Genomic DNA, 25,510 nt, shown 5'->3' on the forward strand with positions numbered 1-25,510 from the left:
ATTTGTGACTTTTGTGGCACAATGCTATTTAGAATACCGCCTTTGTGTCCTACTGTTGAAAGCAGTTGGATTGTTTCCATAATGTTGTACATATCATATATTTCATTGCATAAATTCATTGTGACTGACTATGCTGTTAAGTTTTCCATTAAATTGTTATTGTTGTTCTTGATACACAGGGAATGTTGTAGCCAAGTTTGCACATTGTTGCCTCTGAGGTAAATTAATCCATTCTAATTCATGTCATCAGGTGCACCATGATCTGTACAATTATTTTTTTATTATATTTCTTTTAGATTGTGTCAGCTGTACAGTACTGTCACCAAAAGCATATAGTCCACAGAGATCTTAAGGTAAATAATTACCACTTGGGTAAATATCATGTGAGAGTGTCTTATGTTACTCCCAGTTTTTAACATTGTAATTGTGTGTAGTCATCTATAATGCACAGTGCCCTGTCATTTTAACAAAGCCTTTCAGAGACATATGTGCAGGAGACAGGAAAGATGCAAAATAAGTTATGATAAGCAATTTCTTAAAGATACACTTTAGGATACTCCTGTAATATAACCTTGCATCTGAATTTAATTGCCACATTTTAACAAAACATCTCCTTACAAGATAAGAAGAGACTTCATGTTAAGTGAACTTTTGTGTCGAGTTTAAACCTACATGTCAGATGATGGTCAAGGTCACATACAATTTGCTGCAATGAGACATTGTCACAGTTGACGGTTACAGTGCATCTGAAAGCCTAAGTGAGTTTTTTGATTGTTTACTCTTCTAAACCACTGAAGCAATTTCAACCAAAATTTCTGCATAACAATTTTGTGTGATAGGTATTTCAGTTTCATAATGGTTATTGTCACATCATAATTATACCTTAAAAATTAGCTCTTAAATGAGCTTTTCTGATCGCCTGTTGTCCATCGTCTGTATGTCCGTCTGTAAACTTTTCACATTTTCGACTTCTTCTCCAGAACCACTGGGTCAATTCTAACCAAACTTGGCCATAAACCTTGGGTGAAGGGCTTTCAAGTTTGTTTAAATGAAGGGCCATGCTCCCTTCAAAGGGGAGATAATCACAAAAATGCAAAAATAGGATGGGGTCATTTAAAAATTTACTTCTCAAGAACCACTGAACCAGAAGAGCTGAAATTTACATGAAAGCTTCCTGACATAGTATGGATTCAAGTTTGTTCAAATCATGGCCCCTGGGGGTAGGTTGGGGCCACAATAGGGGATCAAAATTTTACATGGGAATAAATAGAAAAAATCTTTAAAAAGCTTCTTCTCAAGAACCACTGGGCTAGGTAAGTACAAATTTACATGAAAGCTTCCTGACAGTGCAGATTCAAGTTTGTTAAAACCATGGCCCCCTGGGTGAAGTATGAGGCCACAATATGGGATCAAAGTTTTACATGCAAATATTTTGGTAAAATCTTTAAAAAATCTTCTTCTCAAGAACCACTGGGCTGGGAAAATACAAATTTACATGAAGGCTTTCTGACATAGTGCAGATTCAAATTCGTCAAAATCATGACCCCTGGGGGTAGGATGGGGCCACAATAGGGGATCAAAGTTTTACATACAAATATATAGGGAAAATCATTAGAAATCTTCTAAAGAATTGCTTGGCCAGCAAAGTTCACATTCAAATGAAAGTTTCTTGACATAGTGCAGTTTCAAGTTTGTAAAAATTATGGCCCCTGGTGAGTAGCTTGGGGCCACGAGAGAGATGAAAGTTTTGCAATCAAATTTATGAAGAAAATCTTTTTAAATTTGGGCCAAGGTAAATCAGGTGAGCGATGTGGCCCATGGGCGTCTTGTTGAAGAGTTCTAGACCTTGAACCTAGCAAATCATGCCACAAATTTGAGCCCTTTTTGTGATGCTTACAATCACAATAATATGGAGTTGTTATTTATTTTTTCTTTCATCATTTCAGGCTGAAAACTTACTTTTAGATGGTGATATGAACATAAAGATTGCTGACTTTGGTTTTAGCAATGAGTTTGTTCCTGGAAACAAACTAGACACATTTTGTGGGAGTCCCCCTTATGCTGCACCAGAGTTATTCCAGGGTAGGAAAGACTTTATGAAAAAACAAGTTTATTTCATTGTTCATTTGAATGATTTATGCTAGTGTTTTTTTCATCTGATAAGAAAAAATGTAGAAGTGAACTGAAAAGTCATATTAGGGTAATGTTACATGTTTTTTTGTTTTTTAACTGCTTTGTTATGATGAAAATCGGGAAGGGGATCATTTGCATGCAGCAAATAATACTTATGCCCCTGTCAAAGAAGTAATATAAGGACAGGTCGGATTAAGTTTCTTTTTCTCTTCATCATTCAGATTTAATTCTTCTATGTGTATTGCTGTAGAGTGTGATTTGAAGGAAGGGGGCATCTAGTTTACTAACATCTCTTGTTAACTCTTTCATCACTAAGTAAATGTGAAAGTTTAATATTCTTCAACACTAAGGGCTGTTCCAGAAATGATGAAATGGGGGAGTCGGGCGGCTAACGATATTTTTTTGTGTGGGTGGTCGTATTTTTTCATATTTTATTTGGTCCGTGGTTGGACTGTTAAAAAAATGTTTATTATGGGTAGTGGGTAGTTTCTATTGTTTTTAAATTTTGTGCCACGTGGGTGTTGAGTTTTCAGAATATTTTTATTGTCGCTCTTGTCGTGTTGGTTACAAAATGTCGGAGGGAAAATTGAAAAAGTGCTTTTGAAATGCTTTCGAAATCGGAAGTAACATAGAACTTGTTGACGGTAAGGTCCACATTTTCTATGTGAGTATTTTGATATTTGCTCATGAATTTTTTGCGCATACATGGTATGTCTTGGCTAGGAATAATGGAAACTTTCTCACTTATGTATGTAAAGACATATTAATCTCTATTTTTAAAAATGTAGAACACTTTTATCAAATGACAATGTGTTTGAAAATGCTTAGAGCCCCAATGTCAGAATTTCCTTTTCCAAGACATCAATATGTCAAATTCATAATCCTTTTCGAATAGGATGTACCATATTTTGTACCAGTTATCCATTTTGAATCCTCTATTAAAATGAGATTTTGTTACACTCTGTTGTGTTTGAGTGGATGAGTGTGTGTCAAACAGAAGTAATTTAAATTGCATAAGTCTCTCATAAATATGCTTCATCATCATGATGCCTTTTTCACAAATTGGCATTCCAATGTATCTTTATATATTATTAATTCTAACATATATACCAGCTCCAAACATTGCTATATCAAATACAGATGTCACTTTCCTTTAATAACCCTTGGCGGGGCCCTTGCTGACCATGTCAGTTTTCTATTTTGAATATATGTTTAAGTTCAGGTGTGAACAGGTATATAATCAGGGAGATTGCTAGATTTCACTATCTGGTTTAAAGGAGAGCTTGTTTACTTTCCATATGGTCTGAAAACAACAGGTCCAGTCCAAAGACTATTTCTACCTACTTAAAACTACCTAGGTATTTAAACCTTCTCAAGGTAGCTATTTTTACCTACTTTTTCCTTTACTTGCATTTCGTGGCCAAACACAGGAACGGCACAGTATGGTGTGTACCAAATTTCTTGATTCACTTGCACTGACGATGAATACCACAAAAATATTGGACAAAAAATGATTACTTTCTAACCTTTCAAATTTGCTTCGTTAACTACACCCAGTTCCATTTTCTAGGAGCTTAGGATCAAAGCTGCATGATAAGAAGTCTAGAATGTCTTACAAATCTGTATTAATTTTAAAGTTTACCTTCATGCATTTTTACATTAAAGGTTTTTGGGGCAATTTTTCATGCATTTTTCTCCATTCTCCACCCTCGTAAAGTATTCAAATTTACACTCTGAATTTTTGCTGTGCACATGCACAACATAATACAAAAAACGACTGACCTGTTTAAAAATATGCGCCTTAATTATTATTTATTTATATTTTTAAAACCAAGTAAAAGTAAGCAGAAGTATGCTAAGTAGGTTTAAATACCTAGGTAGCTATTAATAGTCTTTGGACTGGACCTGAACAATATGCAGTTTGTTAATTTTCCAGAAAGTGGACTTAAAGCAATTTTCTTTTGTGAATAGAGATTTGATAGGTGTTTGTTTGGGAAACTTTTGTAACAGCATCCTCTTACAATTTATTACTTGTTTATATTAGGTTTGTTTTTTTTCTTATACAGGGAAAAAATATGATGGTCCTGAGGTGGATGTTTGGAGTTTAGGAGTAATATTGTATACTCTAGTCAGTGGTTCCCTCCCTTTTGATGGACAAAATTTAAAGGTAAGGTTATGTTGGCAATACAAAATGGCTACATTCCTAGTCATCAAACTTGGTGTTGTTAAACATAGTAAATATAGTAACTTGCCTTGTGTGTGATTGGAAAAATATTGTGAACAACATAAGAAAGAGAACTATTCCATACAGTAGTCTTATAGTTATTACAGGAGATAGGGAGAGAAAGATTCCTACAGGTCAGGGTCAGTTATGAATTGAACACAGGCAATTGAAAAAGGTCTTGATTGAATCATTCTCATCTGCTACATACATTGTGGGGAAAGAGAAGATGTATAGGTCAACAAATTATTTTTTGCATTGATATATCATATTGTGAGACGATACCTTTGTTACTTTTTTTGAGTGCTTGGAATTTATAGTAATTTCAATTGGCTGCCAGTTATCAATAGTATCGGACAAAAGCAACTTTTTTTTTTAACTTAGCTGCATTCCAAGTATTATCATTGTCTTTCTGTCGTCTTTTTCTTTTCACGTTTTTCATAACCACTGTGCCACAAAAATCTCTGCAACCGCACATCTGTAATAAAAAATAAATGCATAGTCGTGTTAAGCAGGATGGCCAAAATTGTAAATTTCATGATTCCAAAGGTAGAGATTCTGACCCACACAATTCACACAATTCAGGGGCCCACATGGCTCCTGGACATTTTAGTTAAGTTTCAACCATGACAAACAAACAAATATAACCAAACTCAGTTCTAAATTTTAAATTGTGGGAGAAGGAAGGGGGACAAGAGGTTGACCCTTTAATTATAACCCCTGAACGAAGTTCTGGGGGGTATATAGGAATCGCTCTGTCTGTCCATCCGTCTGTCTGTGCAGATTCGTGTCTGGGCCACAACTTCTTTGTTCTTTCACTTAGGCATACCATATTTGACACATGAGTGTATCACCATGAGACGATGTGTCATGTACCTTCATGACCTCCATATGACCTTGACCTCAAGGTCAAAATTAAAGGTTTTTACAATGGATTCGTGTCAGGGCCATGACTTCTTTGTTCTTTGACATAGGCATACCATATTTGACACATGAGTGTATCACCATGAGACGATGTGTCATGTACCTTCATGACCTCTATATGACCTTGACCTCAAGGTCAAAATTAAAGGTTTTTACAATGGATTTGTGTCAGGGCCATGACTTCTTTGTTCTTTTGACATAGGCATACCATATTTGACACATGAGTATATCACCATGAGACGATGTGTTGGGTACCTTCATGACCTCTATATGACCTTGAACTTTGACCTCAAGGTCAAAATTGATTGTAGGGTTTTGACAGTCATACCATAAGACATGGGTGTATCACCATGAGACTGTGTCATGTACATTCATGACCTCTTTATGACCTTGACCTTTGGTCTCAAGGTCAAAATTATAGGTTTATACCATGGATTTGTTTTCGGACTGTATCTTCCATTTTCTTCTACAAAGTCATACCATATTTTTACACTCAGGAAAGAGGTAATTTATACCTATTAATAACACCCTTTGGGAGATTGGGGTAAGAGGGGGGTATTCTTAGTGAGCATTGCTCACAGTACCTCTTGTTCAATTTATCGGTTCCATAAATTTTACAAGTCCAGTATAATTCAATACTACAATTTAAGGGGTTGGGGGTTGGCAACCTCTAGATCAAACTTTGCTCGTAGAAATAACCAACTTTGTGGCTGTAATGATAACAGAAAATGTACGTTGTCGTGATTTGCTACGAGATTGATGATTACATGTGTTGGTTGCACATGTAATATCTGATTTATTTATAGTGTTTTTTGGTCATAAAAAATGTTGATTAAAAGACGATAATGAAGAATTGCTGCTATGTTAAAGACAATCTTATCCTGATCTAAAGATGTCGTGGTCTGCGAAAAATCATACAAGGGACACATAGATATAATCAATGACAAACATACTGTTTGTGATTAATTTCTACAAAAATTCCTTAACTGTCACTTAATTACATTAAGAAATAGCAAATTATCTACCTATTCCTTATAATGACAGGATCACTTGAGGACCGCAATGTGTTGTGCGGCCTCTGTATTCAGGGGGAAATAAATTGCACAGTACTGGGAAAACTATATCCCATTCATCAAAGCATTGTACAAATACATTGAAATTAAATCTAGGTGGATTCAGCACTTTGCAATCGATTTAACTTCACCTTACATTTATGCGTTCTAATGATTTGTGTAATTTTTCACTAGAGGGGCATATGTATTGCTATTAAAAAGCTGGATAAATGTTGATCTAGTTTTAGTTTATGACATTAACAACACATTTACATTTTGATATTGTTTTCTTGCATTTTTATTTTAATTAAAAAATTCATTTGCCCATGGGCAAGTTTTTCTTTTAATTTTTACCTGCCTGACTCTAAAAAATATGGTTGTCGCTGGCATTGGGCAGTGCTATTTGTCTACCCCTGTTAAGGAAAAACGAAGGAATGTACCAATATTGTGAATTTTGCAACCCCAAGATTCCGACTCTAGGTCAGATACAAAATAGTCATGCAGTGTTAATATAACATACATTATGTAAAATCTTTCATTAGTGATGAAACAATTGTCGCTCGCTGACAATCGATTGTCGATCGATTTTGGCTCTTCGATTCCAATTATCGATTGTCGCCTGTACACTAATCAATATCTAATTCAAGTTTCATCTGACTGTTAATCCCGCTTTTATATCGAGGCATGTGCGGGGGAGAGTCAGAGTGGACTCCACATTGATAAGTGGGAATTCAGTGACACCAGCTAGTGTGTTTGCTGCACATATCCATAAAACTAAATAGAAATACCCCAAAAATAAAAAACATTAACCACATGTAAATATCGATCATTGATCGATACAGTTCTTCTGATTATGACCGATTATCGATTATGAAATTTTTCCGAATTTTCAACACTGTCTTTCATCAATATGGACACTTCAAGGGGCAATTGTGTTTTAAGAACACATCTTGTTTTATAATGCTGCTGAATATTAGAATTTACTTAGATACTCCGAACAGGAAAATTATTCTAGATTTCGTAGCCCTTGTAGCTAGTGACACTTTTAACTAATATTCGGGTGACAATAAGGCATGTTAGCCTCTCGACCTCTCTCTCTCCCTCCCTTTCCAAAAGATATATTGTATTTCATAAGAGATCTATTTATTGTATTTCATTTGTTTATATAATTTGTATTTTTGTTTTTAACTGTCCTTGTAGATGATTACATGAATTCTAATTTCATGCACTGATATACCACTGTACTGATTTATGGAAATTCTTCTACCCTTCAATGTTAATTTATTTATCAACGTAAATGAAAATAGTAGCTCATTCGTTGTCTTATTGAAAGTTCTGATTTTTGTAGGAATTGAGAGAAAGGGTGTTGCGTGGAAAATATAGAATCCCATTTTACATGTCAACAGACTGTGAAAATTTGTTAAAAAAGTTTTTAGTATTAAATCCTACAAAGCGAGTTTGTTTAGAGGTAAGTTTTGATTACATGAGTACCTATTCTTTTCCTAGTTACATTTGCATTTTTCGTATTTACATTCATCTTCACAAGTCGAGGGTTATTGATTTGTTACCTCACACTTAACCCTTGACATCAGTGACTATCAAAAAGTTGGGCTCGTTCTGATTGTTTCCACAAAAGAATGGGAACCAATGAGAAAGCGGTTCTATTTATAACAACACGAATCGAGAAATTCAAATAAAAACGTGTATTGATACCTACAGTTATGGCTATTTCAATTGTTTAAGCAATATTGTTTTAAGGAAAAAGGTTTCCAAACTTGATCTACTATCAGTAAACGTAGTTAGTGGTGTAAATATTACAATTGCGCGTGTTTATCAATACAGCATGAGATCGCGTCATTTGTATCCATGTACACCATAACAAGATGCAGTGATTTCATTGGATGTTCATCATAGTGGATTGCGTAATGGTCTAATGAGCCCAACTTTCATATAGCGACTGATGTCAAGGGTTAGTGCGAGGTAACGAATCAACCCTTGACTTGTGAAGATGATATACGCTACAATTTAAATGTGCTCAGAAGACTTTACATGTTTTTATGTACTGCCGAGGTCAAACTTCATAGGCTTCACATCTTATATAATACTGATGAGGCATACAGATTAAGGTCGGAAGAATATTTCGGTGAAATATACATGTACAGTGCAGAATTTGTTTGTTAAAGGGGCATTAACTGTAATTTTGTCACCAAAAATTGAATTCAATGAAAATCACTCTATATTATATGTTTCAGTAATAACTCCAGTATTTAATTATTTCAAACACTTTTGAACCTCAAAACAGGCATGTAATTTTGGTGGTTAGATAAGTATTGGCTTGCAAGCTAATAATTCTTCCTGATATACAGTGAAACTTCTTTAAACCGGCCGACTCTCGGACTGATAAAATTGGCCGGTTTATAGGGATGGCCGGTTTACCGAGAATTTAGCATTTAGAGACATTTTATCTCAATATTGTCAAAGTAGGTACTGTTCACTTTATTCTGGTGATCTATGATAAATTATCGGTAGAGATCAAATTAGTCCGCTTGTACCTGCAGGTAATTATAAATTCTTGCTGAAATCATCTGATTTTAAACTGAATATTTATAACAGGATACTTAAAGAAAACACAGAAGCCTATTATTGGAATTCCTCTTACCTGTAAACACTGTTTACGTTCATCACTTATATCATTAACAAATTTGTTTTGACGTTTTTAAAAAGTACAGTAGTAAATATGAAATTGTAATTTGAATATTTTTTAGGAATTTTAAGTCTATGAAAACCAAGAAAATTAATTTATTAATAATTATCATTAACAGTCATGGGTTTGCTCTTTATCAACTACCGCTTATATCCATGCGATAGTATGGTGCAACAATATGGAGTTTTGATACTTATTCATTCAATATGTTCCTAACTGTTTTTTACACTTTGTACAGCATTTGGAAGGGTGGCTTGGATTAGCCAAGTGTCACTTAATACTCATGATAGCACAGGTAAACAATAGAAATTAGGGAGGCCACTTGTGTTTTTCACACCTCCAGTAAATAATTTCCCACCTGGCCAGTTGGTCAGTCAATTTGCACACCTGGCTGATTTTGATCACTCTCTAGCCAAACTTTTCTAGTCTTCAAAAAGTGGCTGGTATTATAAGGGTAAATTACACATGTTTGTTAACAAGTGTACTTTAAAAAGTGGCCAATGTCCGGTTTTCAGGGGTGGCCGGTTTTGTAAGACTTTCTTTGTAAGGAAATGTTAAGATTTCTGCCAGGACTTTGAAAATCGGCCGATATGCAGGGAGAACCAGTTTTCTGAGGGGCCGGTTTTGAGAAGTTTCACTGTATTTCTTTACACTAAAAGATGTTGTTTAACATAGCTTTATTAGGTTTCTCTTGTTTTTATACAAAAGAAATGTTTTTGTTAGTCATTGATCCCATTGAGAGATTTTGAGAGAAAAATGGTTTCACAGCTAATGCCCCCTTTTAAAAAAAAGAAGATTTATTTTGATATTTACACATTCTTGTTTCTTCAATTTGAGATCATAGTTTTTGTCATGATATAACCATTTTATCATTTCTTTGAACTTCCTGCTATCACAGAATATTATGAAGGACAAGTGGATGAATATAGGTTGCGAGGATGATGAACTTAAACCTTTTGTAGAGCCCCCTGCAGATGTCCTTGACCCCTTGCGGATAGGTAAAATCCCAGACACACACTTGTATTGTCCTGTAGAGTCAAGAGGCTTATTGTAATCAAGATTTCTGGAGAATATGTCAGATGGAGAGCAGGATTTACCGCATCCAATAATTGTCTCGATGAAATCTTGGTCAACGAGTGCTCTGCTTAGAAGCAAGTGTGAACAGTTCAGATGATGACCCATGATTTGCTGAGGTTCATGCATGCAGAATTTGTAATCAATTTTATGAAGTAATATCCCTTCATGTATATTCAGTGTCTGCTGGTACCGAAACTTATCATTGGTGATTAGTTGAAGTTTGTTCATACTTGCTTGATGTCAATATTGTGTGTTGTTTTTATTTCATTGCATTTCTTATTTTGTGTCAGAATATAATGAAAGACAGATGGATCAATATGGGTTATGAAGAACGGGATTTAAAGCCCTACAAGGAGCCACCAAAAGACCTCCTTGAAAATAAACGAATAGGTACATAAATTTGTCGGCTGCAGACATGGCAAAGAGAACGACATGCATGTGGGTCCAGTATAAACTTCATTGCCCCAGACTTAAGTGGCACATGGATGTTTCATTTCTTTGCTATAAAGTTTTCTTTGAACTTTTGAGGTAGTACTAAAATTCCACTCTTTTTAACTTAAGTGTTATTCACCCATCTTTAACCATAATTGCAGAGGGAATTTGTGGAGAATATTTGGTGCTGTGTTTGATTTTCACAATAGTTCAAATAATGGAAACTAACCATGCCAACAATTGTAGACAAAAAAATATGTATATTTTTTTGACTGGATTGCAAAGCATTTTTGGATGATTATGTAGGTATATCTCCTTAAATCTGTCTGGCATCAATAATTTAGATTTAGTTTAGATTCTCTTGTAGTTTTCATGCCCCTGTAATAGGAGATTCGGGGCCAAACTTTTTATATAGTGTTTGTCTGTTCGCAAAAACTTGACTGTTGCCATAACTTTTGAATGGATATTGATGGGGATTTCTTATATATGTATTTTCTTTGTGAAAAGACCTTTCTTTTGGTACCAAAATTTTGACCTTGTGACCTTCACTTCGGAGTTTTCTCCTACTTTTGAAACCTTGGCCTTGACTTTTGAATGGTTATAGTTATAGGGCTTTCGTATTTCACATGTATTCCTTAGGCTACATCAAATCGATTCTCTGGTTCATGGACGCCGCCCCAAAAAAATTGGCCACTGACACGAGTTTATTGCCGCCCCGGAAAAAAATCACCGCCGCCCGTATTTGATCCGTCAAAATAAAATTCGTGTTTTGACGCCAAAATCGTAAAGCACCTTGCTGAATAAGACGTGCTGCTTAGTTGATGTAAACAATATGGTGACAGAAACAGTTCTTGTCAGCATTGAGATTATTTTTAACTCAAAACAGATTGTTCCATGGGCAATTAGACCGGTAGACTTGTCCTTGACAGTTGATACGCTTTGCGAGAAACTTCAGGGCGGTGAATTTAAAGAAATTGAAACCATGAAGGAACAAATTGATGAAAGCAAGGCCGAGTTGAAGTACGACGTTTTCGTGGGTCAAAACAAATAACACGGGTTGTATTTATACATTTTATTTACAATTCTTTTACAATTCATGACCATGCCAAACATTTCCAGGAAGTAGTTTTCGGTATACTTGAATGAAATGATAAAAAACATACTATTTTGTATTCACTTTATTTGCATAAAGATATACAATATAAAAGCATGACATACATATAAAACAAGACAAGAAACAAAATGAAAAGAAGCTATACGGTGTTGAATACCATTTTGTAAAACTCACTTTCTTCACATGAAAAAAAAAAAACCACGGACAAAAAATCCCTACCCATTTGTGACATGGAGATAAACTGAAAAACTAAACCCCCTACCTACCTACCCATTTTTATGCCCCCCTTTGAAAAAGAGGGGGCATATTGTTTTGCAACTGTCGGTCTGTAGACCACATGTTGTCCGCTCAATATCTTGAGAACCTTTCACTTGATGATAAAGATATTTCATATGTGGGTTGGTTATGAGTATAAGAGGACCCCTATTGTTTTTCAGGTCCAAAGGTCAAGGGTCAATCTACTCTGGACATAGGAATATAATGTCCGCTCAATATCTTGAGAACCCTTTGCTTGAAAAACATCAAACTTAGCACACTGGTACATCCTAAGGAGTAGATGACTCTTATTGATTTTGAGGTCATATGGTCAAAGGTCAAACTGGGCATAGGAATATACTGACCATTCAATTTCTAGAGAACCCTTTGCTTGACAGACATCAAACTTGGTACACCAGTACATCTTAAGGAGAAGATGACCCCTACTGATTTTGAGGTCACATGGTCAAGGGTCAAACAGGACATTAAAATATACTGTCCGCTCAATATCTTGAGAACCCTTTGCTTGACAGACATCAAACTTAGTATACTGGTATATCTTCAGGAGAAGATAACTCCTATTGATTTTGAGGTCACATGATCAAGGGTCAAACTAGACATGGAAATATACTGTCCGCTCAATATCTTGAGAACCCTTTACTTGACAGACATCAAACTTGGTACACTGGTACGTCTTCAGGAGAAGAAGACCCCTATTGATTTTATGGTCAATGGTCAAACTAGACATAGGAATATACTGTCCGCTCAATATCTTGAGAACCCTTTGCTTGACAAACATCAAACTTCGTACACTGGTACGTCTTCAGGAGAAGATGACCCCTATTGATTTTGAGGTCACATGGTCAAGGGTCAAACTGGACATAGAAATATACTGTCCATTCAATATCTTGAGAACCCTTTTCTTGACAGACATCAAACTTGGTACACTGGTACATCTTCAGGAGAAGATGATCCCTATTGATTTTGATGTTACATGTTTAAAGGTCAAGGGTCAACCTGGACATTGGAATATACTGTCTGCACAATATCTTGAGAACCCTTTGCTTGACAGACATCAAACTTAGTACAGTGGTGTATATTCAGGAGGAGATGACTCCTATTGATTTAGAGGTCACATGGTCAAAGGTCAAACTGAACATAGTAATATACTGTCCACTCAATATCTTGATAACCCTTTGCTTGACGGACATCAAACTTAGTACACTGGTACATCTTCAGGAGAAGATGACCCATATTGATTTTGCGGTCAAAAGTCAATTGTTGAACTGGACATAGTAATATATTGTCTCCTATATTTTAAGAATTATTTGCTTGATTGACACCAAACTTGGTACACTGGTACAGCATAAGGAGTAGATGACCCCTATTGATATTTAGGTCACATGGTCAATTCACCCTTGACATAGGAAGATATTGTCTGCTCAATATTTTGAATTGATGATACTACTATCAATTAAATGATGTGTGTGTATAACCCTTTTCAATTTTGCACCATGGGGGGCATATGTGTTTTACAAACATCTCTTGTTTGAAAAACAATTGTCTGAGAACCAGAGAGTCGATTTGATGTGGCCTTACAAGACCTTTCTTTTGGTACCAAAATTCTTGTCCTCATGACCTTGACCTACTTTTGAAAAATGTTTACCTTGGTCATAACTTCTGAACTGTTAGTTCTAGGACTTTCATATTTAACATGTGTATTCCTTGTGCCAAGACCTTTTTTGTTTTGGTACTAAAATGTTTGACCTTGGGAATTTGACCAACTTTTGCCACAACTTTTGAATGGTTAGTGATAGGGCTTTTTATATTTGATATGTGTATTCCTTGTATCGACCTTTCTTTCTGTACTAGAATTATTTTACTACCATACAAGGACATCAGTGTCTCACAAGCACATTTTGTTTTACTTAGTCCCAAAGCAAGCTTTACTGAAACCTATTTGTTTACCATTGACTTTTCAACTTTGTACAAAGACCAGCTGTATTGAGACCAATTACAGGGAATTACAATAGAATGGTAGTTTTCAATTGCCTGCTGGATTGATCAATAGACTTAGCAAAATGATTTATATGCTTCAAACTTCCACTTCCATTTCTCCTTCTTCTGTAAATGAATAGAAATTGTTTGCAAAGTTTGAAAGATCACAAACATGTGCACAAAGGACTCCATATTGAGACTTAAATGAAAATATGAGACTCCCTGTATGGGCTATGATACTCAGGTGACCCTTAGACCTGTGGGCCTCTTGTTTTTTAAAAAAAATTTGAACTACGCATCGTTAGCAAGTGGGAACACAGTGTTATGCTGTACTTGATGTTATGAATTATTTTTTAAAAGAACTTTGGCTGCATTTTAAAAGGATTATAATTCAATGTAAAGTAGGAATTACAATATTTTATTATTTATAAATGCAAGTTCAGTTATTTTCGATCTTTAAAGTTTTTGTAAATCTACGAGTTGGTAGGAACTGGGAAACACGAGGTCATTTTTTATTCCCAAGGTGGATTTGTGAAATGATGAAGACCAGAACAAAGTGCATATACTGTACCTGTGCTTGGCTTCTACATAACTATTTTCTCGCTGTTTATCCGAGTCTTTGTTCAGCTGCTATTTGGAAAAGTGCATTAACTCGGGCGACCGCATTTTGATGGCAAAGTCTTTGCTCCGACCAAAAATGTTGCTTAAGTCTTGCTCCTCACACCTTCCTTTGGAAAACTGCAAAATGACATCACACATACTGTAGCATAAAATCTCAAGAGTAAATATATATATCGAAAAATTTGAATTTCGTTGCTTTTAAACTCATTAATTAATTTTGCAAAAAAATGTTTAGTAATTTGAATTTCGTTGCTTTTAAACTTGTCAATTAATTTTGCAAAAAAATGTTTAGTAATGTGCAATGTCCTTTGAGGGAAGACCTTCAGTTTTCAAACTTTGTCCATCAACAGGTTTCAATAAGACGTGTACAATCTGTTCCTTTTCTTTGTTCCTTAACATAGAAATTAGGGTTCTACATTTATCTTTTATACTCAGTCCATAGAGATCTGATGGTAACACACTGAATGCATTAATCTCTCATGACCTTGACATGTATTGGTAACAAAAGTTACTTGATTAGTGTCTTTGACATAGTTTCTTATTGAGACATTGATTCCAATTGAAAATGATCACAGTCTTCTGTAAGAAAGCAAGTGTATTAATATAATCAATATTATACAGCATAGATTAATTTTTTAGATTGTTAAATGTAGGACATTTTTGGCTTTTTCTCAAACTGCAGAATGTGTGTATTATTATTTGGAGAAGGAAAATAAGATACTTTAAATATCATGACCCATGAATGATTTGAACTAAAATCTATGAAAATATAGTCTTCAAAACCTTGATCCTTGAACAGACAAGCTAGGTGTATTGATGAGCATTGGTCACTTTCACCTGGGAAAAAGTATATGTACTGGCCATATTTTTTTATGAACTGGCACAAAGGTTATTAATGTCTTGAACCTGAAAGGTCATGTGGCTGTGGTCAAGGTCACTCATTAAAAAAGAATTGTCTTGGTTATATTGCAGTAGAGATAATTTTGATGTCAATACTTGGCACAGAGGTTGTTATGACTAGATGGTTTATCATTACTGAGAACCAGGGTCATTTTGTGAATCTGAACCAAGGTCATTTAATCAAAGTGAAGGTCACTAGAAGAAAAGTTTGAAATATTTCTCTAGGCATTGATTTTTTAATGGAGAAATGTAATGATAGTCAATTTTGATGAAGTAAAAACATGGCAAAGTGTTCCAGGGTAGGAAAGATGCACCTATTACATCATTAGCCCCTTGTGTTTACTTGTTTTGTTTACAGAGCTTGTTTTTAATGCATAAACTACCATTAAAGTATACATCTATTTTATACAGTTTATGTTACGACGCAGACTTTGCTAAGATCATGTAGCTGATAATTTATTTATTTTTGTATGTTGAACTATTTTTCTTTTGCAATCCAGTCATAATTTTGTTGATGATTCTTTTTATTTTTACAATGACTTGAAGTAAAGTAAGGAATCAAACGGTAAGAAAAAAAAAGGTACATTTGCAACATTGATGGAGGGGTAAGCAAAGATTCATAGAATCCGAAGTATAGAAGTATTTTCTTGCAGAACCAGCAATACATTGATAAATGTCCATCAAAGTATAATGTAATCTGATCTAAGATATCTGTCAAAAATGTCCATCAAAGTATAATGTAATCTGATCTAAGATATCTGGCAAAAACATTTTTAAAGGGTTGGGAACACCAACATACTTAGTATATTGCTTGTTATTGTTTGTTGTCTTGAGTTACTGTATTCTGCATGCTTATTCAACAGGGAAACCTGAAATCTTGCACTGAAATTTGATTTCTGGATCTCTTATGATTTGAGTAATATATCTGTGAACTGACCAATTTTGTATTTCTGGATCTCTTATGATTTGAGTAATATATAGATCTGTGAACTGCGCAAAAGCTTTATTCAGAAACAATGTCAAATTACTTATCTTACAGAATTAACCAAATATACCCTTTAACTCTCCTGTCGGTGTGATTTGAATTGTGATAATGTAATAAGAAATGCACAATGAAAAGTGATATTCTAAGCTCACCAGAGCTGAAAGCTTAAGTGAGTTTTACTGATCATACTTTGTCCGTCTGTCAGTTGTCTGTAATCTTTTTACATTTTCAACCTTTTCTCGAACCACCTAGCCAATTTCAACCAAACTTATAGATAAAGGGGATTTAAGTTTGTTCACAAGAAGGGACACTAGGATGGATGTTTAAAAAAAAAAATCTGTGAGAACCACTACTAGAAAAGTTGAAACTTTCTTAAATAATGGTATTATGATTGTCAAGATTTTTTGAAAACTTTTCTGGTGACTGCTGTGGCTTGGTGATTAGAGGATTTGCTCTAGACCAGTAGGTTGTGGATTTGAGCCCTGCTCATCCTGCCTTGGCTTTGTCAATTCTGAGACAGAATTAGGTAGTTCCTTTGCCATATGCTTAGCATTTGGAAGTGAGAGTGGCAGGTCTTTCAGATGAGACCCTAAAAACTGAGGTCCAGTTTCTGATCAGATGTTGCCACATTAAGGTTGATCAATCCTCATATGACGTCATAGGTTTTTGCAAAAATCTTGATAAATTAAACTTTGTGCATGATAGAAATATATCTTTCTGAGGAATATTATTCACTGGATATAATAAAAAATCTGGTAAACTATTAATACTGAAAAAGTTTATATTTTCCATAGATAATTAATTATTTATGATTTTTAAAAATGTTGTCATGGGCATTAACTCCTGTGGTGGAATTTCCTCAACTGGATGTCTATTATACATTGGTTTCCCTAATATCCATGATTAATCTATACATATTTATGAATTAGCAGTTTTTTAAAACTGTTGATATTTAGATTTTATCATTTCAACAAGTTTTTATCTATTTTTATTATTCTGTTTAACGAAAATGTGTGATTTTCTGATGTTGATATATACTTCTGTTTTTGTATGTCTGACATCTTTAAAAAGGTGGCAACATATACATTTTCTTTGGTTATCAATTGAATTAAACTATATTGAGTGAAAATTAATAAAGTTTTTCCACTTTTAACCATTAATATTGATAAGTCACATGAGGATGGAGCTACCTTAAAGAAGCTAGGGTTAAAAATTATTGCCCCTTTGAATCAGTGGATATGAAAATGAGTCAAATTCCTTGATTAAATAATAATTAAACACTTTCTTTAATAATTATTGATTTCACACATTTACTACATTAACTACTAGCAAATGGTTATGGAAATAGGATATTCTTATCTATGTTTTTCATGTAAACTTGGACAGTAGTCAGTGTCAACCTCATTTTTGTCATTTTGTGGAAACGTAGTTTTGAGGGATTATGAAAGACAATGTTACTGTTTGTTAAATTAATATGTAAAGATTCTTTTTATTTGATTCCTATTCTTTTATACACCAGCAACTGGTTAGGGTTTAAAGTTTTACTTACAAATAATTCTTTACAAATCTTACAGAAAACCACAATAGTACAATTTGTCAAATTAATATGCAAGGTCCTTATGTATTTTACCTATAACTTTTTTCACACCATGGCCTCTGGAGCCAGAGAAGGTCACTGGGGGGTTTACAGTATGAGAATGGACACAAATTTTAGAATGACTCCAGAAAAAGTTGATAGTCATAATGGGGGATTTAAGTTTTTTATGGGAAAATTCAAGTGTTCAGGTGAGCATTGTGGCCCATGGGCCTCTTTTTTTAAAATGTTTATATAAAAAATATTGGTGTCTTGAAATACAAACCATATTAATTTCAATTTGTATTGAATTTAGAACTAATGGTAAACATGGGCTACACAAGACAGGCTATAGAAGACTCTATCACACAGCAGAAGTATGATGATGTCCAGGCTACTTACCTTTTGCTGGGAAGGAGGACAACAGATGTATGTATATAGTCCCTAAATCTCCTCATTAGGGCCCCACATTGAAGATATGGTAGCCATACAGGAACCATGTTATCTCTTTGTCCATCTGTCTTTCAAAACCTTTTTGTAATGTGATCACTCAAACCGTTTTTACCATAGCATTTTGAAATTTTGTACAGAAATACTTTACAATAAGAGAAAGACAACTTTAACTTTTATGGTCATATTGCTTTGTCTGTCTGTATTTAGATATACCATGCATGCTAACTCAAAGAGTTTTCATTGCAACAATTTCAATGTCACTCAGGTGTGCTATTGGTCTTGTGTCTGAACATTTTTAACTTGCAATTCTTGTCATATTTGATATAATGTATCTTTGGGACAAGGAGGACAGTCATATAGAGTTCAAGGCATCTAACAAAATTGTCAATTTTATGACCCCTGACTTTCAGTATTTATGTGTAAAACTTTTAAAGAACATTGTCTCTAATGCTATAGATACTAAAACTAAATTGGTATTTAGCAGGAACAGGTAGCCCTTTACCTAAATAATAGATTTTATGATCCCAAGGGTAGGGGTTTTAGTACCAGGGTGGGGTCAAAATGGTCATAGTTATAAATGTGTGTTAACAATTGAACATTTTTAACTTTTTATGGGGTCGAGAGGTAGCTCCATCGCCATATAGCAATCACACGGCCTCACCTGCCAATTCTTTTACACAACCGCAGTTGACTTCCTGTCAATGCTTCCACCAAAAAGGTAGTTACTTTTACAGAAGAAGTAAAATACATATGACAATATTGAAACAAACTACAAGGAATTCAAATAAATGTAAAAATCTTAACATTATTTTAATCCATGAACGACATCATCTCTATATATATGAAACACACCTTGGGTATTGTAGTGGATGAATATGTTGGCCATTGTAGGTTACGGAAGTGGCCGAGTTGTTACGAGTGAAGACCACTGACAGAAGGCGCGAAAGTAAATGCATATTGATACCTGCACAGTTATTCAAATTACGAAAAGTTTGAGAACTAAGAAAAAAATCCATGAAGATTTTGTTAACAATTATCTGAAAGATATGAAAATTTGCAAAAAGTAGTTAAAAATTATTATTCAGTATCAATGCGGACTAGATTTTGTGAATTCACGTGATGTCTGAGATGGCGTGGGTTTGGGAGAAGATAGATTATGAAGTGGATCAAAGACCTCTGATTGTACTCAGATTGAACCTTCTCTGACACATCTGGTAAAACAAACCAAAAAAAAAAAAGGCATAGTAATGTAGAGCAGAATTACATCAACTTGATTTATTCCTTGAGTGTAGCATTGAAAAGATATTGGAAGGCTGACTAAATATCCCATGGAGCCAATTAACTCCTAACATTGATAAGACAACAAGCTTAAATATCATACAGAGACAAAAGCTAGAGAGTCCCAGATTAGAATAACAAAATGCAGAGTGAGTCAATTATGTGCAGGTGTTTTAATCTATCAAATAATGTTGCTGAACATTCAGGAATTTGATTTAACTTTAACTTTTATAGATATTAATGAAAATTTACTCTTAACACATTTCTCTTTATACAAAAAAAGAATAAATATGTGTGTGTGGTTGTGATAGATAGTTAAATAAAATACCCACCATTTGTTTTCTAAGTGATATTATGCATTGCACCTTTGGAAATGCAAATAAAAAAGATAAAGATTAGCAGATTAATGCTTAACACCAGCCTAGCTGTCAATCACCTAACCTGGGCATCGGTGTGATTTCAGGCGTGAAGTGATTTCCATTTCACACCACTCTGCATTTGCACTAAGGAAAGAATAGATTACTTTTGCAAGAATTTTACATGCTTCCTTTCCAAGCATGTACTTTCAAATGAAAGTACTGTGTCATTTAAGGACACATAAAAATGGCAAGAATATATATTATATAGGATTTGTGATTTCATCATTTACAGTCAAAACATTTGATGTCGCAATGCACAACTGAGCGCAGACTATTCTATCGCCACCCATTGCGGACGATCTGAGAACTAGATTTTGAAGTCAATTTCAATCCACTTTGGTTTGAACATATTTTATATAATATACGGAAGGTTTAACAATTTACGAGATTCTCTGAGAATACCAAATATCAAAGGCCTATGTCAAAAGACAAAAAAGTTCTGGTCCAGGAAAAAACTGCTCCAAAAATTCTATTATATGACCTTTACATAAAAGATCAAGGTCAAAGGTCAGCAAAAATGGCACATGACACACTCTTCACTGTTTTGTCATGGGCATTTTTGTTGTCTGAACCCTAACTTTTTTGTCTTTTGACATAGGCCTTTGATATTTGGTATGTGGGTATACCATGATAAGACAGTGTGTTGTGTGGGTTTTTTTTTTATGGCCTTTTACTTTGACCTTTTATGTAAAGGTCAAATAACACAATCTTTTGGGCATTTTTTATTTGTCCGAACCATAAGTTATTTGTCTTTTGACATAGGCATTTGGTATGTCAGCAAGTATAATTTACTATTATATGTTTCTTTGTTGAAGCACATATTCATATAGGTGACTGTTATGTATCGTTAAATCTTAATTTACCACTTTAAAGATGTTTAATAAACTATGGAAAATGGAAGGAGAGACATCAGTTTTAGCATGTTAAAACCATTCTTTCGAGTTACTTTTGTTGGGACTCAATATTTTGAACTTTTATCAATAAGAGGCTATGATGTTTTATACAAACATAGTTGGTCCTGCTGTTGATATGGAAATGCAGATCTGGGAACTGAACATTATCAACCCTGTATGTCATTACAAACATTAATGAATTCTGTGTCATTAGCACTAGTGCATGTAACACATGAATTATGTTCTCAATGGAACCCTTTCTGACCAAGTCAAGTTTCCTAGAGCATCTGGTAATGATGTATGAAAGAAGCTTGTTGTATGGGATTTTGGGGGAAATTTCAAGACATGAGCTGATAACTTATGCCTGTGTCAATTTTTGCAGTTGGAGGGCAGTGACCGTTCTGGTAGTAGTCAGTCATTACGACATTTAGGACAGATATCATCCAATAGGCCTCACAGTGAAAACACAACCAACAGTCAGTCTCCTAACAAAGTGACGCGGAGTCAGTCTGCTACCAGTAGTGGCACTAATCAAGGCAGGCGACGATACAGTCAAGGCACAGAAAATAATGGTAGTATCAAACGTAAGTTCACAGAAAATAATGGTATCAAACGTAAGTTCACAGAAAATAATGGTATCAAACGCAAGATCACAGAAAATAATGGTATCAAACGCAAGATCACAGAAAATAATGGTATCAAACGTAAGTTCACAGAAAATAATGGTAGTATCAAACGTAAGTTCACAGAAAATAATGGTATCAAACGCAAGATCACAGAAAATAATGGTATCAAACGCAAGATCACAGAAAATAATGGTATCAAACGTAAGATCACAGAAAATAATGGTAGTATCAAACGTAAGTTCACAGAAAATAATGGTATCAAACGCAAGATCACAGAAAATAATGGTATCAAACGCAAGATCACAGAAAATAATGGTATCAAACGTAAGTTCACAGAAAATAATGGTATCAAACGTAAGTTCACGGAAAATAATGGTATCAAACGTAAGATCACAGAAAATAATGGTATCAAACGTAAGTTCACAGAAAATAATGGTATCAAACGCAAGATCACAGAAAATAATGGTATCAAACGTAAGTTCACAGAAAATAATGGTATCAAACGTAAGTTCACGGAAAATAATGGTATCAAACGTAAGTTCACGGAAAATAATGGTATCAAACGTAAGATCACAGAAAATAATGGTATCAAACGTAAGTTCACAGAAAATAATGGTATCAAACGTAAGTTCACAGAAAATAATGGTATCAAACGTAAGTTCACGGAAAATAATGGTATCAAACGTAAGATCACAGAAAATAATGGTGGTATCAAACGTAAGTTCACAGAAAATAATGGTATCAAACGTAAGTTCACAGAAAATAATGGTATCAAACGCAAGATCACAGAAAATAATGGTATCAAACGTAAGATCACAGAAAATAATGGTATCAAACGTAAGTACACAGAAAATAATGGTATCAAACGTAAGTTCACGGAAAATAATGGTATCAAACGTAAGAACACAGAAAATAATGGTGGTATCAAACGTAAGTTCACAGAAAATAATGGTATCAAACGTAAGTTCACAGAAAATAATGGTATCAAACGCAAGATCACAGAAATTAATGGTATCAAACGTAAGATCACAGAAAATAATGGTGGTATCAAACGTAAGTTCACAGAAAATAATGGTATCAAACGTAAGATCACAGAAAATAATGGTGGTATCAAACGTAAGTTCACAGAAAATAATGGTATCAAACGTAAGATCACAGAAAATAATGGTGGTATCAAACGTAAGTACACAGAAAATAATGGTATCAAACGTAAGTTCACAGAAAATAATGGTATCAAACGTAAGATCACAGAAAATAATGGTGGTATCAAACGTAAGTTCACAGAAAATAATGGTATCAAATGTAAGATCACAGAAATTAATGGTATCAAACCAATAATGGTATCAAACGTAAGTTCACAGAAAATAATGGTATCAAACGCAAGATCACAGAAAATATGTTAAACATAAAACATGTTTTATGTTATACAGAAAATAATGGTGGTATCAAACGTAAGTTCACAGAAAATAATGGTGGTATCAAACTTAATAAGTTCACAGAAAATAATGGTGGTATCAAACGTAAGTTCACACAAGTATGTCATTCAAATTCAAAATTAGCATAGTTCCTCCGTGTACATTTACTTCATATTGTTCGAATCTGTATAGCAAAAAAATGCCAGATGCAGTCATTATTTATGTTAACTGTCTGATGGAATCCACTTTTTCAGTAAAATCATGAACTCTTAAAGATGAATTTGATATTACTGTCAACTGTTTTATGATTGTTTTTTGTATGAATGATGAAAAGAAATGGATTAAGGGTATATGAAATTTCAAATGATATACATATGCTGTTAATTCATTCTTGTTGAAATGACTTCCTTTGATCTGCTCACTTAGATTACATTGAAGTTTGCATTATTTTGACCTAAGTTAATTACATTACATTTTAACGTCCTCATTGATAGACGTAGCTGGTTAGATGATCTTATTTATGGAAGTATTTCTTAAACTTGATCCCTATAAACTCGAAATGTAATCGTTTGATGAATTTGCAGGTACTACAGGACCATCCAGCTCTCAATCATCATCACACACCCCTCGTAGACAAAACACCATTGATTCTTCCTCAACCAAGGAAAATGCCCTGTCAGGACGTAAAACTCCCTCAGGAGGTTCAGTCATGGAATCTCCTAAGGTAAAAAAAAACACAAGTATGGAGAAAAGGTCTATTGAAAGAATCTATATCTAGATTAATTCTGCACAAAAAGTTATCAAATTGCAAAGTTATATCTTAATGTAAGTTGAGCAATGTGTGTATGGAACATCATCGTAAACCGATTGGCTTGGTATACATGGTGTATATGCATGTGAATGTATCAGCACAATTTTGCAATGCAGAATGGTGACCTACAAGTTCTTTGTAAAGAAATTACATGAACTCATCAGAAAAGGATTTGGTGGGGATAATGCACCCATTGAAATGATATGTGAAAGAAATCATGCCTGCATATCACAAAAATTCTTGCAAAAGCAGTTTTCTATGAATTTGTTTGGATTAAAGATTTTAATCATATTTAACTGAGAAAAAAACCTGACAACCCCCATCACCAAGAATGCTAATTTTGGCTAATAAACCTGTATATTACTATCACTCAGTGAAATGAATATTTTAAAGACAAATGTATGTCGTGGCCCTGCCATGTGGCAGGTGCCCTATAGTAATCACTTAGTCTGACCATCTGTCTGTCACAACTTTCTATGGAACGCAATAACTGCAATTTCCCATGGAAGATTTTCTTTTTTGTGTAATTCTTTGATTAAGCAGAGGAAAGCCCCTTTCGATTTTCAGATTTATCAGCTTTGTTTAATTTTAACCCTTTCACCAATTACTTTCCCTCATATGAATAACACTAGGATGATGGATTTCCTGAGGAAATTTCATAAAAATGTATACATATGTTATGTTTAAAATGTCATAATTTAGTAATGATATATTAAAGATATTATTGAAATCTGGTAAGTTGATAGAAAACATGTTTAAATGTATATTCATACTGTTTGCAAGGTCATCATGAATTAATTTGCAGATAAATCAAGAATGAAAAAGCACTCGGCAGGTAAAATCTGATTTTTAAAACAAATCTATTCAAAACTTCAATAATTGCAAAAGATTTTATTCAACAAACATTCATTTCCCATGCATTTTTATCTATCCAGTAAAAAAAAATTCTCCAAACAAAGTGTCCATAAAAAGCATACGGAGAAAGAGTTCAAAGGGGATGAGCTCCCATCAAAATGTCTTCACATTCCAGACCTTCCCGTAAATTTTGAGATATACAGTAGGCTGTTTTTGAATTGGTTAATATCGCAATCAAGTGCAAGCAAAAAGCTGACCAATTCTTCCTTGATTTCTTCTCATTGAGGATTTGTTAAATGATATCAAGTTCCTCATCATCCCCAATATGACATTCCACAACTCTCTCATCTTTACGATTATTTTGACTATTTTCACCTTCACTTGGAAGTACTGTTAAAATCCTCATCTCAATGGTCAGTCATTACTGTAAACAAGTCCCCAAATTGCATAAAATCTCGAGATTTTACTTTTTAATTGGCGGGAAAATTCAAATCCTGTTGATGAAAGGGTTAATAAGGGCTATTCCAGCAAAAAAAATATGGGGGGGAGGGAAGGCACTTTATTTTTAAGACAGCCACCCATACAATTAAATTTTCCTCTGTTACCACCACCCATATAATTAGATTCTCCACTGCCACCACCACCCATACAATTCAATACTTTCATTTAACGTAACAAATGGATCAACCATATGATATTTTAGAACTTAATTCTAGTTTATATTTTTAAAAATGCAAAAAATAAAAACGATAAAATGTCTTTCTTTGTTGT

The 25,510-nt window shown here is 34.2% G+C and overlaps 1 protein-coding gene across 25 annotated transcripts in view; it reads left to right on the plus strand.

Moving 5' to 3' along the window:
• The window catches only part of LOC125649358 (MAP/microtubule affinity-regulating kinase 3-like), a 51,838-nt gene that overhangs the window by 12,836 nt on the left and 13,492 nt on the right, over positions 1 to 25,510 (plus strand). For 8 of the 25 annotated variants that reach the window (XM_056139280.1, XM_056139289.1, XM_056139293.1 and 5 more), the window contains exons 7-14: positions 297 to 353; positions 1,947 to 2,082; positions 4,200 to 4,300; positions 7,679 to 7,798; positions 9,933 to 10,032; positions 18,306 to 18,418; positions 21,415 to 21,616; positions 23,658 to 23,797. In XM_056139280.1, the coding sequence (XP_055995255.1) occupies positions 297 to 353; positions 1,947 to 2,082; positions 4,200 to 4,300; positions 7,679 to 7,798; positions 9,933 to 10,032; positions 18,306 to 18,418; positions 21,415 to 21,616; positions 23,658 to 23,797 (969 nt within the window). Of the gene's footprint in view, positions 1 to 296; positions 354 to 1,946; positions 2,083 to 4,199; positions 4,301 to 7,678; positions 7,799 to 9,932; positions 10,033 to 10,401; positions 10,502 to 18,305; positions 18,419 to 21,414; positions 21,617 to 22,816; positions 22,838 to 23,088; positions 23,179 to 23,657; positions 23,798 to 25,510 lie in introns of all 25 variants that reach the window. The other 17 variants (XM_048876845.2, XM_056139283.1, XM_056139290.1 and 14 more) reach the window with 4 other exon arrangements.

This window comes from Ostrea edulis, chromosome 5, assembly GCF_947568905.1.
Source record: "Ostrea edulis chromosome 5, xbOstEdul1.1, whole genome shotgun sequence".
In the NCBI taxonomy this organism is placed as follows: Eukaryota; Metazoa; Mollusca; class Bivalvia; order Ostreida; family Ostreidae; genus Ostrea; species Ostrea edulis.